This window comes from Ziziphus jujuba, chromosome 12 (genome assembly GCF_031755915.1).
Source record: "Ziziphus jujuba cultivar Dongzao chromosome 12, ASM3175591v1".
Taxonomy (NCBI): domain Eukaryota; kingdom Viridiplantae; phylum Streptophyta; class Magnoliopsida; order Rosales; family Rhamnaceae; genus Ziziphus; species Ziziphus jujuba.
In genome coordinates, this window is record NC_083390.1 from 18,672,489 (window position 1) to 18,686,947 (window position 14,459).

The 14,459-nt window shown below is 32.8% G+C and overlaps 1 protein-coding gene and 2 long non-coding RNA genes across 5 annotated transcripts; 2 read left to right on the forward strand and 1 right to left on the reverse strand.

The window, feature by feature from the left end:
* The first annotated feature begins 1,324 nt into the window (after positions 1-1,324).
* Positions 1,325-2,081, forward strand: LOC107404494 (receptor-like protein EIX2). The gene is made up of 2 exons (XM_016011448.3): positions 1,325-1,669; positions 1,716-2,081. Exons 1-2 carry the CDS (start codon positions 1,325-1,327, stop codon positions 2,079-2,081), a joined length of 711 nt encoding a protein of 236 aa, XP_015866934.3.
* A 1,168-nt stretch (positions 2,082-3,249) lies between these two features.
* On the forward strand, positions 3,250-5,353 carry LOC125420251 (uncharacterized). Its single transcript, XR_007238754.2, has 3 exons — positions 3,250-4,070; positions 4,440-4,768; positions 5,008-5,353. It is a non-coding gene; the product is annotated as an uncharacterized LOC125420251 (long non-coding RNA).
* A 1,869-nt stretch (positions 5,354-7,222) lies between these two features.
* On the reverse strand, positions 7,223-9,966 carry LOC125419887 (uncharacterized). Of its 3 annotated transcripts, XR_009635287.1 has the most exons (4): positions 9,580-9,966; positions 8,925-9,054; positions 8,302-8,453; positions 7,223-7,824 (listed from the first exon to the last, which is right to left on the reverse strand). It is a non-coding gene; the product is annotated as an uncharacterized LOC125419887 (long non-coding RNA). The 3 variants fall into 3 exon arrangements; XR_009635286.1 differs by lacking the exon at positions 8,302-8,453; XR_009635288.1 differs by lacking the exon at positions 8,302-8,453 and having other exon boundaries at positions 7,223-7,848.
* Positions 9,967-14,459: the final 4,493 nt, after the last annotated feature.

Here is a 14,459-nt window from a genome sequence, read left to right on the forward strand (position 1 = left end):
TGAAATAGATGATTTTAGAACAAATCCAATGAAAAATCTAGAAAGAGAAAGACAAGCACATAAATATAAGAGGAGAGAGAGAGAAAAAAAAACACAAAAAATTTTACGTGGTTCGATTAAGATGATCTACGTCCATGGGCAAGCAAGGAGATGACGATTTTCATTAACTTGAAGAGATTACAAGCTTAATCACCAAGAACATGACACCATTGATGGGATTTTTGAAGAACCCATTGTTTCTCTCTCTAAAACCAGGTAGAAAACCCCCTTACTGTTTTGCACGAATTCCTAGGCTAACAAATCATTATAGAAGGGCAAAACAATAATTTCGTAAAAACCTTTTTTCTTTTCGGCTTTTTTTATTTTTCCCCCTTCTTCCTCTTCACTTCATCACCAAACATTATCCCTTCAACTCTCATGTTCACCATTAATTTAGAGTCAAAAAAACAACACTATCCAAATTGAAGAAACTCGATTTAACTCTTTCATAATCAATATTGAATCCAAGTGATTCCACCTTTTCAACTATTTGAATTGAAATTGAGATCTTGTAAGTTGGGTGCATCATTTCCTAGTTGGCTTCCAACCCAATTGAAATTGTTTAGCCTTGATATCTCCAATTCTGGAATTTCAGATTATATCCCTGACTGGTTCTATAATCTGACTCCCAAATTAAGATATTTAAACTTGTCTTGCAATTCTATTAGAGGTATCGATCTTGCCAAATTTTCCTGTGAGATTTGATAACTACCCAATCATTGATTTAAGCTCCAACCAATTTCATGGTTCCATTCCCATTTCTCTTGCTAATGTAACTGCATCATATCTCTCCAACAATGCATTGACCATCTTCAAGCCATTCTTATGTACAGAACAATCATATAGGCAAACAAGTTTTCTTGGCCTTTCCAACAATATGTTATCTAGAAGCCTTCCTGATTGTTGGATGCATTGGACTGAACTGAGAGTTCTTAATTTGGAAAACAATAAATTGTCTGGAAATATTCCATGCTCAATGGGTTCACTATATCTAATTTCATCATTGCGTTTGAGCAACAACAACATCTCAGGAATTTTGTCTTCCTCTTTGACGAATTGCAGTTTGCTAAAATTTTTATGTGTAGGACAAAATAGTTTGAACGGAGAAATACCAACATGGATTGGAGAATATCTAACTGGATTGTTTGTCCTGCGTTTAAAGTCAAATAGATTCTATGGGAGCTTACCTTTAAATTTATGTCAGCTTAGTGATATTCAAATACTGGACCTTTCCCTAAATGATATATCTGGAGTCATTCCATGGTGCTTCCATAATTTTACCCCGATGGTTCACAAAGTAGAAGGTTATGATGCTTCCATTTCCCTTTATCATTTTGATGGATTAAGAGGTTATGCAAAAGTGTATGTAAATCATGAATACATAACATGGAAAGGGAAAAACTACAAGTACGACAAGAATCTTGGACTACTCAGAATCATTGATCTTTCAACTAATAAACTGAGCGGAGAGATTCCCACAAATCTAACGATTCTTGTAGAGCTTGGCCAGTTAAACCTCTCAAGGAACAATTTGAGTGGAACAATCCCTGAGAGCATAGGGAAGATGAAGCTGCTGGAATCTCTAGATTTATCTCACAACCAGCTTTCTAGCAAAATTCCAATGGGATTAGTTGATATATCTTTTTTTAGCTTTATTGGATTTGTCGAATAACCAGTTGCGGGGGAGAATCCCTACAGGCACTCAATTGCAAAGCTTTGAAGATTCCCAATATTTAGAGAACAAAGGACTTTGCGAACCTCCTCTGAAGTTTGCATGTTGTGGAGATGGAAAATTCCAAGAAACTTCTACTTTTTGTGAAACTGTTACTGGAAGAAACATTGAAGAAGATGATGAAGAATGGGTTGATATGTCATGGTTTTATATGGGAATTGGAGTTGGATTTGGTATTGGGTTTCTGGGAGCTTTTGGGTTGGCTTGGTATTTCAACACTTCCAGGAGACGTGTCTATTTTAACCAGCTTTTGAATCGTCATCGGAGGAGGACTAGCAACTATGGCGCTAGATTGAGAAGGCCACTTTGAACTTAGTTGGTAAGAGTGTTTCCCTTTTTTTTTTTTTTTTCCTATTTTATGTTTTTTAATTATCATTTTTGTGTGTCTGCGATATAACTCTTATTGTGTTTCTGTTTTAATGTTTACAAGGAGCTCACTGCATTGGCACTTTGAAGAACCATCGATTAAATTATTATCCAGCCAAGGGCATGTGGAAATTAAGCATCTGATACATATATTGTCCGATGATGAAATCATTCCTTTTGAAAGAAAAACAAAACAAAAGCAAAAAAAGATTTATGTTTGTGTGTTGTGTGTATCTAGGTTGTTGTGAAATGATTCATGCATGATGAACAATAAACCCTAATAGTATGGCATATCCTTGACAGTTTTTATGGTTGCTTGTATAATTTTGTTTTGTGTTGGTGTAAACTCTATAATTAAGTAAAGCCTTTGTTTTTGTATTATTATTGAATTCAACTTTCTAAGTAAATAAATATTGATATTTTCTATTTTAATCTTATTTCTTCCATTTTCCATTTGTCTAAAATTTCTTTAACCTTTTTCTATTTATATGTAAATGTATTCTTTATACTATATATTAATCTACTAGAATTTCATTCTTCAGTACTACTTTAAAAAAAAAAATTATAAAGTAGATAATCTTTATTGATTACAAAATTAATTAATAAAACAGACAACACTGTCACATTAATACAGCTAAGAAGATCAGATAACGAGAAACATACAGATTTAGTAATTTTCACAGTTAACCAACTATTTTTGCAGTAATTAATGTTAACTAACAGCATGTATTGAGCATTGTTCCCAATTACTTAGATTTATGGGGCTTTCCAGCATATATATTATAATATATATATATATATATCTTTGTCACTAAGAACAAGAGGTTCCTTTGCACAGCAGGCTTAAGTTTAATTGGGCCTAAATTAATTAAACACCAGCCTTGTCCATATTTGTGAGAATGTAGATAAAAGGGGCCAGTCTATAATTAAGGCCCATTCTATGTGATAGAGTCTTGGGGAATTTAGCCCAATACCCACAAAAATAAACGGCTAATGATATTTACCCGTTCTTTGTCAAGTTTTTTTTATCTACCCCCTGCTTCCTATTTTGCCCCTCATAAAACAAAAAATTACTTTACTTTCCTTTTCTCATTCTTAAAGCCAATAATTCCGAGTCCCTGCACCTCTGCTTTCCTTTCTTTCTTTTTGCCTGAGAAAACCCATAAATAATCCCATTAAAAATCCTGCTCGACCTCTTTTTTCCTTTCCTCCATGAAAAATCAAATTTACATCTTTTGATTTTTTCTGTGTGAATTCTTAGCTAATATTATTGTATCGGTGGCCTTGATATGTAATTGGTGCTTTGTAGGGTAATTTGCAAGTTGCAAATTTATATGCTGGTACCGACAGTGTAGAGCTCAAAGGCCTGAAATAATTGCTGAATTGAATTATTTCTTAAGGCATTGTATCTGCAAGTTGCAAGTGTATATTCTTTTCTCAAAGAAGCCGTTCCTGGTGTTTTTAGAATCTGCCGGCTACTCGCAAGAAGATGTGCTCCTTCAGAAGCCCGAAGCTGGGTATGTATAGCTTCAAATCATTCTTAATCAGAATGCTTAAATCACCCTTGAATCAGGCTTTCTGATCTAGATTCAGATGTGGGTTAATATCAGTTACTGAGTAGTATAATGCTTGCAGCTCCTGAAGCCTACTTTCACAATTATATGTGATAAAGATTCAAAATGCTTCCTTTGATAAAGATTCAAAATACTTCCTTTTATTGATTCGTGGAACCCATAGCATCAAAGATACACTAACAGCAGCTAGTGGTGTAGTGGTACCTTTCCTCTCTTTTATTTTGCATGATGGTGGGATAAGCAATTTGGTTCTGGTTTTTGCATATTGTGGGATGGTTGTTGCTGCTCGTTGGATTGCTAAGCTCAACACTTCATCCTTGCTTAAGGCTCTCAATGACTATCCTGACTACAAAGTTAAGGTAAACAACATTTATTTTATCTAAGAAATAATTTAATTTCTTATTCAATTGCATATGATCTTGTTTCTCATTATGATACTATAGGAATGTTGTCTGAAATTTCACATGCTTGGGCTTGATTGGGTTGCCCCCTTTATAAAAGGTTACATGAGTGTAGAAAGATATATATATTGTCACTTAGCACACAATACTTGCTTTGTAATGCATTCATGTAAGGTTTTGTCTGAAAACTCATTGTTTTAAGGTTTTATGTCATATGTTCTAAGTTGTTACATAGAAAAATACATTTAGATGGCTGCATAAAAAGTTTCTATGGGCTATATGTAAATGAAACTAGTTCTGTATATTGACTTCCTTTAAATGTTCTAGGCTTCTAGGATCACTTAGTGTACAAAGGACACCAAATATTCTTGTACAAAAGAGAACAAATATCTGCTACAAATTTGTGGGGTGCATTTCAAGGCCAAGGATATGGAGAATCTAATGACATTAGATCCATTACTATTATGGTCGATTATATTGTTCCAGCGGTTCTTCAACAACTTGGCATGCTGAAATACAGTTCAAAGCTTGCCAAATTGATTGTGGCTAATAATGAAATAGATTTAGGCAGTGAGGAGGAAGTTAAGCTATGGACTTGCTCCATATATGCTGTGGAGAGGATGAAGGAGTTGATCAGTAAAAAATCAGGGAAGCAGGTGTTGCTAAATTCCTTTGACATTTCTAGCAATTTAGTACTTGTATATTTCCTTTTGGTATTTCAATGATTTTCACTCTTTTTGTTTAGATCAATCTATGTCCTTCTATTTTTTTCTTTTGCTTTTTTTTTTCCAATAGTATATATAATCTTTCTCTTTGTTTTCTCAGTGTTTTCCCGTTGTTTTTATTTATTTATTTATTTATATAGTTGTTTAAATCATGTGACTTTTGTATTCAGGTGCTTAGTGTGGAGTTAGACCTTTGGCTTTGGTCTTTTGGCATTCAATTTCCATCTCTGCAACACCACTGAACACTTTCAACATATTACTGAGCTCACCATATCTGATGGTGTCCTTAATTTATGCTTCTAACTGTAAGATTATAGGAACTAGCATAGTAAGTTTTGGGGCGAAGTTGTTAGACAGATGTGTCTATAAATTCCTCGCATTTATTTTTCTTTTTGCATGGTTGTAGCTTTTCTTAATTTTGAGAAGTACTACTAATATTAGCCTTGAGTTGATGAACCAAAAACTTATTGTTTTAAAAATTGACCATTTGATATGTTGCTATTACCTATTTTGAGATATCTGTCACTTGTATTTTCTATTCACTGTAAAAAAATTAGTGGCTTTGTAATGTCGCAGTAGGTGTCATAGCTTTTCATGTTATTTTTAATTTATGTTTAACAACTCTATATGTACCTTGAACCTCTAGATTATATTTCATTGTTTGCCCTTTAAAGATGACAAAATAGAGTTGCTGAAACTCTTAAAACATCTTCAGCAGGTGTCTGTTTATAGGCTTTAGATTCACTAAACATTTGATATTATACAGAATTACATGTAGTAGCAACGAAATTAATTGTTTTTGTACGTGGATTGGATTAATATACATTAATTCAAATAACAAAGTAAAAAAGAAAAAAAAAGAAAAAAAAGCATTGGAAGAAGTGAAAAAATGACAAATTAACTTCAATACTGATGGGCAATCGGTACACCGATGGAAAAAGTCGGTAATCCAATTAATTATTTTACTACTTGATGGAAAATTTACCGATGGATCAATGGTAATTGTCAATTGTTAATTTTTTCAATTGAACTCACCACAATTCAATACAACCTTTGATAATATGTATTTTCATCAAGAACGTGCTAAATGGAATTTTATTTCATTACAAAACGAAGGTAAATATAGTTGACAAATTTTTTGACTCCCACAAGTCCCCTAATGTGTGTTTTGTGCAACAACATGCAAAATATACATTCATCAATGATCCTAAACAGCAAAATCCCCATAAAGTTTGGAAAAAGTTCTAAAATTGCCAAAACAATTTGATTACCGTCAAGCCTTCGGTAATTTTTCCAGCAAGGACAATTTGATTACTGATAGTTTCATCGATAATTACCGAAGGCCCAACGATAATTAAATTTTTTTGGCAATTTTAGAACTTTTCTGAACTTTATGGGGATTTTGCTGTTTAGGATCATTGATGAATGTATATTTTGCATGTTGTTGCACGAAACACACATTAGGGGACTTGTGGGAGTCAAAAAATTTGTCAACTATAATACCGAAAGCCCTTCGGTAATTATCGATGAAACCTTCGGTAATTTTTCCAGCAAGGGCAATTTGATTACCGATGGTTTCATCAGTAATTACCGAAGGCCCTACGGTAATCAATTTTCTTTGGCAATTTTAGAACTTTTTCTGAACTTTAAAGGGATTTTGCTGTTTAGGATCATTGATGAATGTCTATTTTGCATGTTGTTGCACGAAACACACATTAGGGGACCTGTGGGAGTTAAAAAATTTGTCAACTATAGTTATCGAAGGACCTTTAGTAATTACCGATGAAACCTTCGGTAATTTTTCCAGCAAGGACAATTTGATTACCGATGGTTTCATTAGTAATTACCGAAGGCCCTACGGTAATCAAATTTTTTTGGCAATTTTAGAACTTTTTCTGAGCTTTATGGGGATTTTGCTGTTTAGAATAATTGATGAATATATATTTTGCATGTTGTTGCACGAAACACACATTAGGGGACTTGTGGGAGTCAAAAAATTTGTCAACTGTAATTACCGAAGACCATTCAGTAATTACCGATGAAACCTTCGGTAATTTTTCCAGCAAGGGCAAGTTGATTACTAATGGTTTCATTGGTAATTATCGAAAGCCCTATGGTAATCAAATTTTTTTGGCAATTTTAGAACTTTTTCCGAACTTTATAGGGATTTTGCTGTTTAAGATCATTTATGAAGGATGTTAATTTTTTTTATATAATGTAACTATGTAACTATGATAATCTTGGGGTCAATTGATGCATAATGGATGAGGAATATGTATATGTTTGTGTACGTATATGAAAATATGGATATATATATATATATATATATATATATCCATATATATATATGGACTGAAAAATAATTGCATAGTACAAGACAAAGTATATGCTTCATAAGAAAACGGCTATTGGACCTGAATTCATCCACCATATCAACAAATAAAAGAATTTTTCAAAAGCCATGAAAGTAACTCAATACCATTGGAAGCTTTGCCTTTGAAAAAAAGAAAAAAAAATGTCAAACTAGATGGTTAAAACAACTTTCATGGAATGAAGTGGAAATTTATGGCTTTAATTCTCTTTTGTGAACAATAAATAGCCTTGTGGAAGACTTGACTCACAACCAATTCAATACTAACATTTCTCAACTGCATTGAACCACCAATGGTTGGCTTGCATATCTCTTCAACGGAAGAATCAATTCCACCCACCATGCATCCTTTAAAAGGTGCAACATGACTCATCTGCATGAAAGTTCTATTCCATGGACACAAATCTTTTAAATTTCTCATTTCTTGATGTTGGCACATCACCATCTGCTGGAACTCAAGCAAGTTCACACGATCTACCTGAGCATTGACTTGTATTCTCCTCAGAGTTTGCTCAAGCTTCATCAGCACTTCCTGCTCTTGTAATAGTTGTGTTGTAGCAGCGACAAATCTTTTCATTTTCTTCACTTTCCTATCCATTTTCTTCAATCTATATTCCTAGCCAAACCATTGAAAATCATTCTGAATAGGATCATTACAAAATTGTTCAAGACGGTGATAAACAGGATTGGCACGTCCTATATATGCACAATCATACAAAGAAACCAAAAGATATTACGTGTTACTGTTTACATTTGGATGGAAATTTCAATTTTTAAATAAAGAGAAGCACTAAAACAAAAGTTAACATCACACTGATAGAACAAATTCACTAAATGAATCGAAGAAACCAAGTTGGCCAGGAAGAGTTTCCAATAACCTACTAAACGGGTGGCTAATATTGATTTAGATTTCCCATTTTCAAAAGAAAAAGTCAAAGAGTAGTTTTAAATTCTCCAAGATTCTTCATATGCTATCACCATTAGTGCAAGTACCTTAAACATTTTTTAGCACAAGAAGAATTACATGTATCATGCAATCAGATTAATCCAATCAAACAACCAATATCAGCCAGGAAGAACAGATTGTTTATACCTTTATGTACCTTCCAAATTTAGTTCCTTGATCTTTTCTAATAGTGGAACAACAGGTTCCATGACAATATAGATAGCAACCTTTGTCGTATTACCATGAAAAGTTTTAGTCTCCATACTATAAAGGAATGATAAAATATTTGGATGTCTGACCTGAAAAGAACAAACGTGACTTTTTTTATACTAGTAGGTATCGCAGAAAAATTCCTTTACAGAAGGCTACTAACAGAAGGATAAAGTAGCTAGACAGGGAAACAAAACATGTATTAAAGCTTTAGAAAAATAGGCATACTATCAAACAAAATCTATGGACTCTGAAAAAACAACCATGTTGAGTTAATGCTTGATAAAACTAAAAATTTAAACATTTTGTTACAAAAAAATTACACTTAAATTTAATCAGATTATTGGATTTCAAATTTCAAGGATGTAAGAATCTTTCATATCAATTCCCTCTTTGATTTTGATAGGTGTATGTGACAAGAAAATCCATAATGCATCAATCCGCTAATATCTAAATTCAAAAAAGTAGCAACCAAAATATTGAAAATTGCAAAGAGAAGAATATTTAAACCAATCCAAGAAACCAAAGAGAATAAGAACTTTCGCAAGAAAAATACTAACCACATCAAAGAGTAAAACAGATGAGAACTTATAGTTCTTAGGCGCTTTACACCATTACGACCAGCAGCTAAATGTCCATCTTGGCATTACTTCCAGAAAGAGAAAATATACATACAACAGATCCATCATCCTAAAATACCAATTAAAAGTATATCAACATATCATGTATTTATATATGATAAATTTTTCTTAGATTAGAGAAACTGAAGATTGAAATTCGTAATTGAAGTATAGGAAATAGCCAATAATAAGATCTTAGGAAGATCTGAGCATATAGACACATCCAAGACTTTAACAGAACAGGTTATGGAATATCTTCACTACTAAAATTTTCTCTTCATTTGTATAAGCAAAAGCATTATATAATTTCCACCACACACACGCAACCCAATAAAACATATCAACAAACAGTTAAAATGCATATGATTTTGGCCCCAAATAGTAAAACCCAGAAATAATAGCATTCTAAAAACAAGTTCAGTAATTAATAATTACTATACCCCATCTATAAGATCCATTAACTTAATATTTTCAATTGTAATAATCAACAAAATTTCCAGAACAGCTAATAAAAACAAAAATAAAAGCAGACCCAAAAAACTAGACGGAACAAAAAGTAAAAGAAGATTTAAGGGGGCTGAATGATCATCGTCACCTGATGAGGTTATTGTTTTAGTTGTCTCAGTGAGTCAGTGAGAAGTAGAGGAATGGGAAGAGTGGTGAGAAGAAGAAGAAGCAGAAGAGGAAGGAGGAGTTTGTTGTAGACTTGCTCGCCGACTCCGAGGACAAGACCGAGAAGGGCATGGCAGCGCTGATTGCTGAGCCTTGGATGCTTCCTCCACTCGCTTCTCCTCCTGAAGAACTCCGATTTTCGCAAAACGCTTCGCCATTCTCTCTCACTTTCTCTTCCTCTTCCTCTTCTTCTTCGTGCTCTGTTTAGGGGGAAAATGGCGTAACCTTACATCTTCATTCTTCCTTTTCACATTTGAAAAGGGTAATGTGGGGATATTTAAAAATAGAAGGGTAAAACAAAAAAGGTTGGAAACGGATTGGTAGTTTTCATTAAAGCCTTTAAAACAAGGGTATTGGACCAAATTCCCCTATCGTCTTTTCAAGCGCAACAACGCCCCAGCTATCTAGGCAATGTCATTGTGGAATCAAAAGTTGTCATCGAAAAGTCTTTCCCAAAAAAAAAAAACAGAAAATTAATCGTGTGCTGACGAGAGTAAGTTATCTATTGATAGGTATTGAAGGGAGATTTTAGTTATTTGAAGCAGGGGTTAATAATATTTTCAGTTACCGAATAACTATGGGTGTGAAAATGAGATTGTAAAATATTGGAAGACTTCCAAAGTTTTGATTCTTTAATTAAAGAAATGAAAACATCTTGGAGAGTTACTACTGTAAGAATTGTAATAATAGGACACCCAATTAATGCATTGTGCAAAATAAGAGCCGATGTTTTACAAAACATCAAAACGTTACAAATTTATTGAAATTTCTATAGATATTATAAATATTCTATCTATTTTTATTTGAAATCCAAATTTATTTTCGAATCGATCTTTTGAAAAAAAAAATTCAAAAAAAAAATCAGTATTTAACCTTGAATAAAACTTTATAATACTTTCAGTAAATGAATAACTATGGGTGTGGAAACGAGATTATACAATATTGGAAAACTTCTAAAATTTTGATTCTTTAATTGAAGAAATGGAAAAATATTGGGAGTAGAAACAAACCATATTCGAAGCTCATTCAGAGAATTCTCAAAACAAAGAACTTCAAACTGAACAAATGGATCTTTCGGCTTCTGATTTGCACCAACGATCTGTTAGCTATAGAGTAGCAAACACAAAGAGAAGGAAAATAAATTTTGTGCCATTATTGTTTGTGCAAAAATAAATTAATAAATAAATAAAAAGGGAGGAGATGGGAGACATGATCCAGTCATCAGACTCTCGCAATAAAGGATCGAGTTGATCGACCACCTCTTACCGACAGCATGTTAAATAAATACAAGTCATCCAGCCTATTAAATCCTTATAGACTACATACTTAATATTACTTATATGCAGGGTAACACCCTCCAAGCTTTGTCAGAATCAGTCAAAAAGCCTTATGCTCAAATTAAGCTAACCAGATTCAAAGAAGCCTTAATTCTCTAATCGAGTTAACTAGGTTCCAAAAAAAACAAAAAACATCCTTAATGCTCGAACAGAGCTAACTAGATTCAAAAAAAATTATGCTCATGAATGCTCATTAGAACTAATTGGCCATGTAATACAGCAATCCGACAATGTTAAAAATAAAATAAGTTGTATCATATTGTAGAGGTTTATTGTATGCTATAGATAAATCCTCGAATTTAAAATTTTTCATACTTTCTTATAATGGATCAAATTTTTTATGCCTAAAGTTTACTTATCCCTAGGGGTGGGCTCGGTGCGGATTGGTTCGGTTTTTGGGGTTTTTTTAAACCTAACCGACCAATTCGGTTTGGGTTGGTTACATAACCGAACCGAACCGAACCCAATACAAAAACCGAACCGAACCGAACCGACCATACTTGATCGGTTTGGGTTGGGTTTGCGGGTTGGGCCGGTCTGGGCTTCGTGTTGGGCCTCGGCCCAAATTGTATATATATATATATATATTTCGAATTTGGTATTTTTTGGACCAAAATTGTATAAAAAAATTTTTAGACCTTTTTAATCATCAATCTATATTTTAAATTAGATATTCTTTTCAAATTATTCTTTAAATTAAATAATTTTAACATACATCCATCCACCTAAACAAAAATACCAAATAAGTTAATTATTAAGCATCAAACATATTAAATAATACAACACATAATCATACAACTATAATACAAATCTACTACTACCACCACCCAATTATAAACCATACATCAACAAATAAAGTATATAACAAGTCTACAACCATTATTAGCTACAAAATAAAATACAACCCATATTTGAAATCTAAAATTTTAAAATAAACTTATAATTAAATAAACTAATAATCCATAAAAATAAAAATTAGTTTAAATATTGTTTTCTTCCACATTCTCCATTGCATGAAAAGCCACCAGCAGCAACCACAAGCTCACTACCTCAATAAACCAAATTCCATTCATCCTTCAACAAACATTAAAATTATAAATAAACATTAAACATTAAGCATTAAATGTAAAGAATTAGCAATCAATAAACATTAAGTGTATTACTAAAATATTATCTAACGTAAAAGATAATTGATGATTTGGAATTAACAACAAACTTACCAAGTAATCATATATCAATTAGGTGGAGGTAAACTTTGTTTTGTAACCCAAGATGCTCCTAAACAAATTAAAATATGATATTAGATTAATTAGTAAGCTAAACGAAGTTGTAAATATTACTAAAAAATTCTAAAAACTCTAAAATAGATAATAAAAATAAAATTACAAATAATAATAATAAAAAAAATTCTTACCCGATTCAATAGAATCATAATATGCGACATCTTCTATTGGTATTTCAACTCTATAATCATACGTCATAGGCTTTGATTGCAACCAATTTTGAGAACAAATCAAAGCCTCCACCATTTTTGGACCCAATGAACTTCTGAATGCATCAAGAATACGCCCTCCGGTACTAAAAGCAGATTCGGATGCTACTGTAGAAACTGGAATGGCGTATACATCTCTTGCAATTTGAGATAAAATTCGATATTTTGTCCAATTATTTTTCCACCAAGCCAAAATATCAAATTTCTCACTCTCCACATCCTCACATGGATCAAACAAAAATTTATCAACCTCATTCTTTATTTCCAATTCATTTTTTTCCATTTTTCTTTTTTTAAATTGTGATTCTTTCAAACGCCGACGATCATCTATGCTTCCATCATCCAATGAATCCATCATCATCCCACTTTGTTGTGCTTGCATTGATTGACCATCATTTGAATTTGATACTTTAGAACTCCCATTCATAGAATCAATTTCCTTATAGAAGTTGTAAAGGTTAACTAAAGTATCTTTTACATCCCTAGTCAAAGATTCAACCATACCACTTTCATAAGCATCCTCAAAAAGATATGATACATATTCCAGCTTATATCGTGGATCAAGCACAATGGCAATAAGCAACAACTTGTTGACATTTCCAAGTGAACCCCAATATTTGTCAAACTTTATCAACATTTTCTTTGCCATATCGGCCATCAAATGATTTTGACTATTACTCCATTCAACAAGTGCATTATACATCAAACTCAATTCATGAAAACATATATTAGAAGTAACAGTCAAAGAGGCACTAAACTTTAAGGTAACTTCATAAAAAGTAGCAAGAAATTTCACAAAAACCCTTGCACTATCCCAATCTTTAATTAGAGGTGGTCCGGCTCTCTTCCTTCCTACTTCATCTTCCTCAAAATATCTAAGATAATGTCCATCAGCATCTATCATCCTATCAAAACCTTTTTGATACTTCAAAGCCGAGTTCAACATCAAATAGGTGGAATTCCACCTAGTAGACACATCCAAAACCACGGTTTCTTTATATTCAATTTTCTCATTCTCTACACATTCTTTAAATTTGTTTAACCTTGAAGGAGATGATCGAACATATCTAATAGCATTACGAATTCCAGCAATACTATCATGGATTTCCTTTAATCCAAATGTCACAATTAAATTTACAATATGTGCAGCACAACGAACATGTAAAAACTCACCATCCAAAACATTTCCTTTCCAATAATTTAATTTTTCTTTCAAAAAATTAACAGCCACATCATTTGAAGAAGCATTATCAACCGTTATTGTGAAAACCCTTTCAATACCCCATTCAATCAAACAATTTTCTATAACCTTACCAATTGTCTCACCCTTATGATTTTGCACAATACAAAAATTTAAAATTCTCTTATGCAACTTCCAATCATCATCAATGAAATGAGTGGTAAGAGTCATGTAATTGTTATTTTGAATGGAAGTCCATGTGTCCGTCGTAAGACAAACCCTTTGCTTCCTCAATGAAAACACACTCTTCAAAATTTTTTTCTCATCTAAGTACAACTGAAACACATCTCTAGAAATTGTTCTACGAGATGGCGGTTCAAACTTAGGGTTCAAAGCATTACAAAACTTTCTAAACCCTTCTCCTTCAACGTGGCTAAATGGTAACTCGTCCATGATGATCATTTCTGCACATGCAAGCCTACATGCCTCTTTACTAAATGTTGTACTCATAGAGACCAAATTGCTACTACCACTTTCAAATGAAAGAACTTGTTGCTTTTTATCCTCCATCCTATTAGGGTATTTTTTGCATTGGTTCATCAAACGGTTTCGCAATGTACTAGTTCCACATCTCTTGGTATTACATGCATAATCTACCCCACAATGTTTACATTTGCACCTAGGATTATTTGGATCATAATCTGGAATTTTTTCAAAATGTTCCCAAACCCAAGATGGAGCCCTAGAAGGTTTTCTCTTTTGCGTTTTATAAGGTTTATCCAACTGTGAAGGTT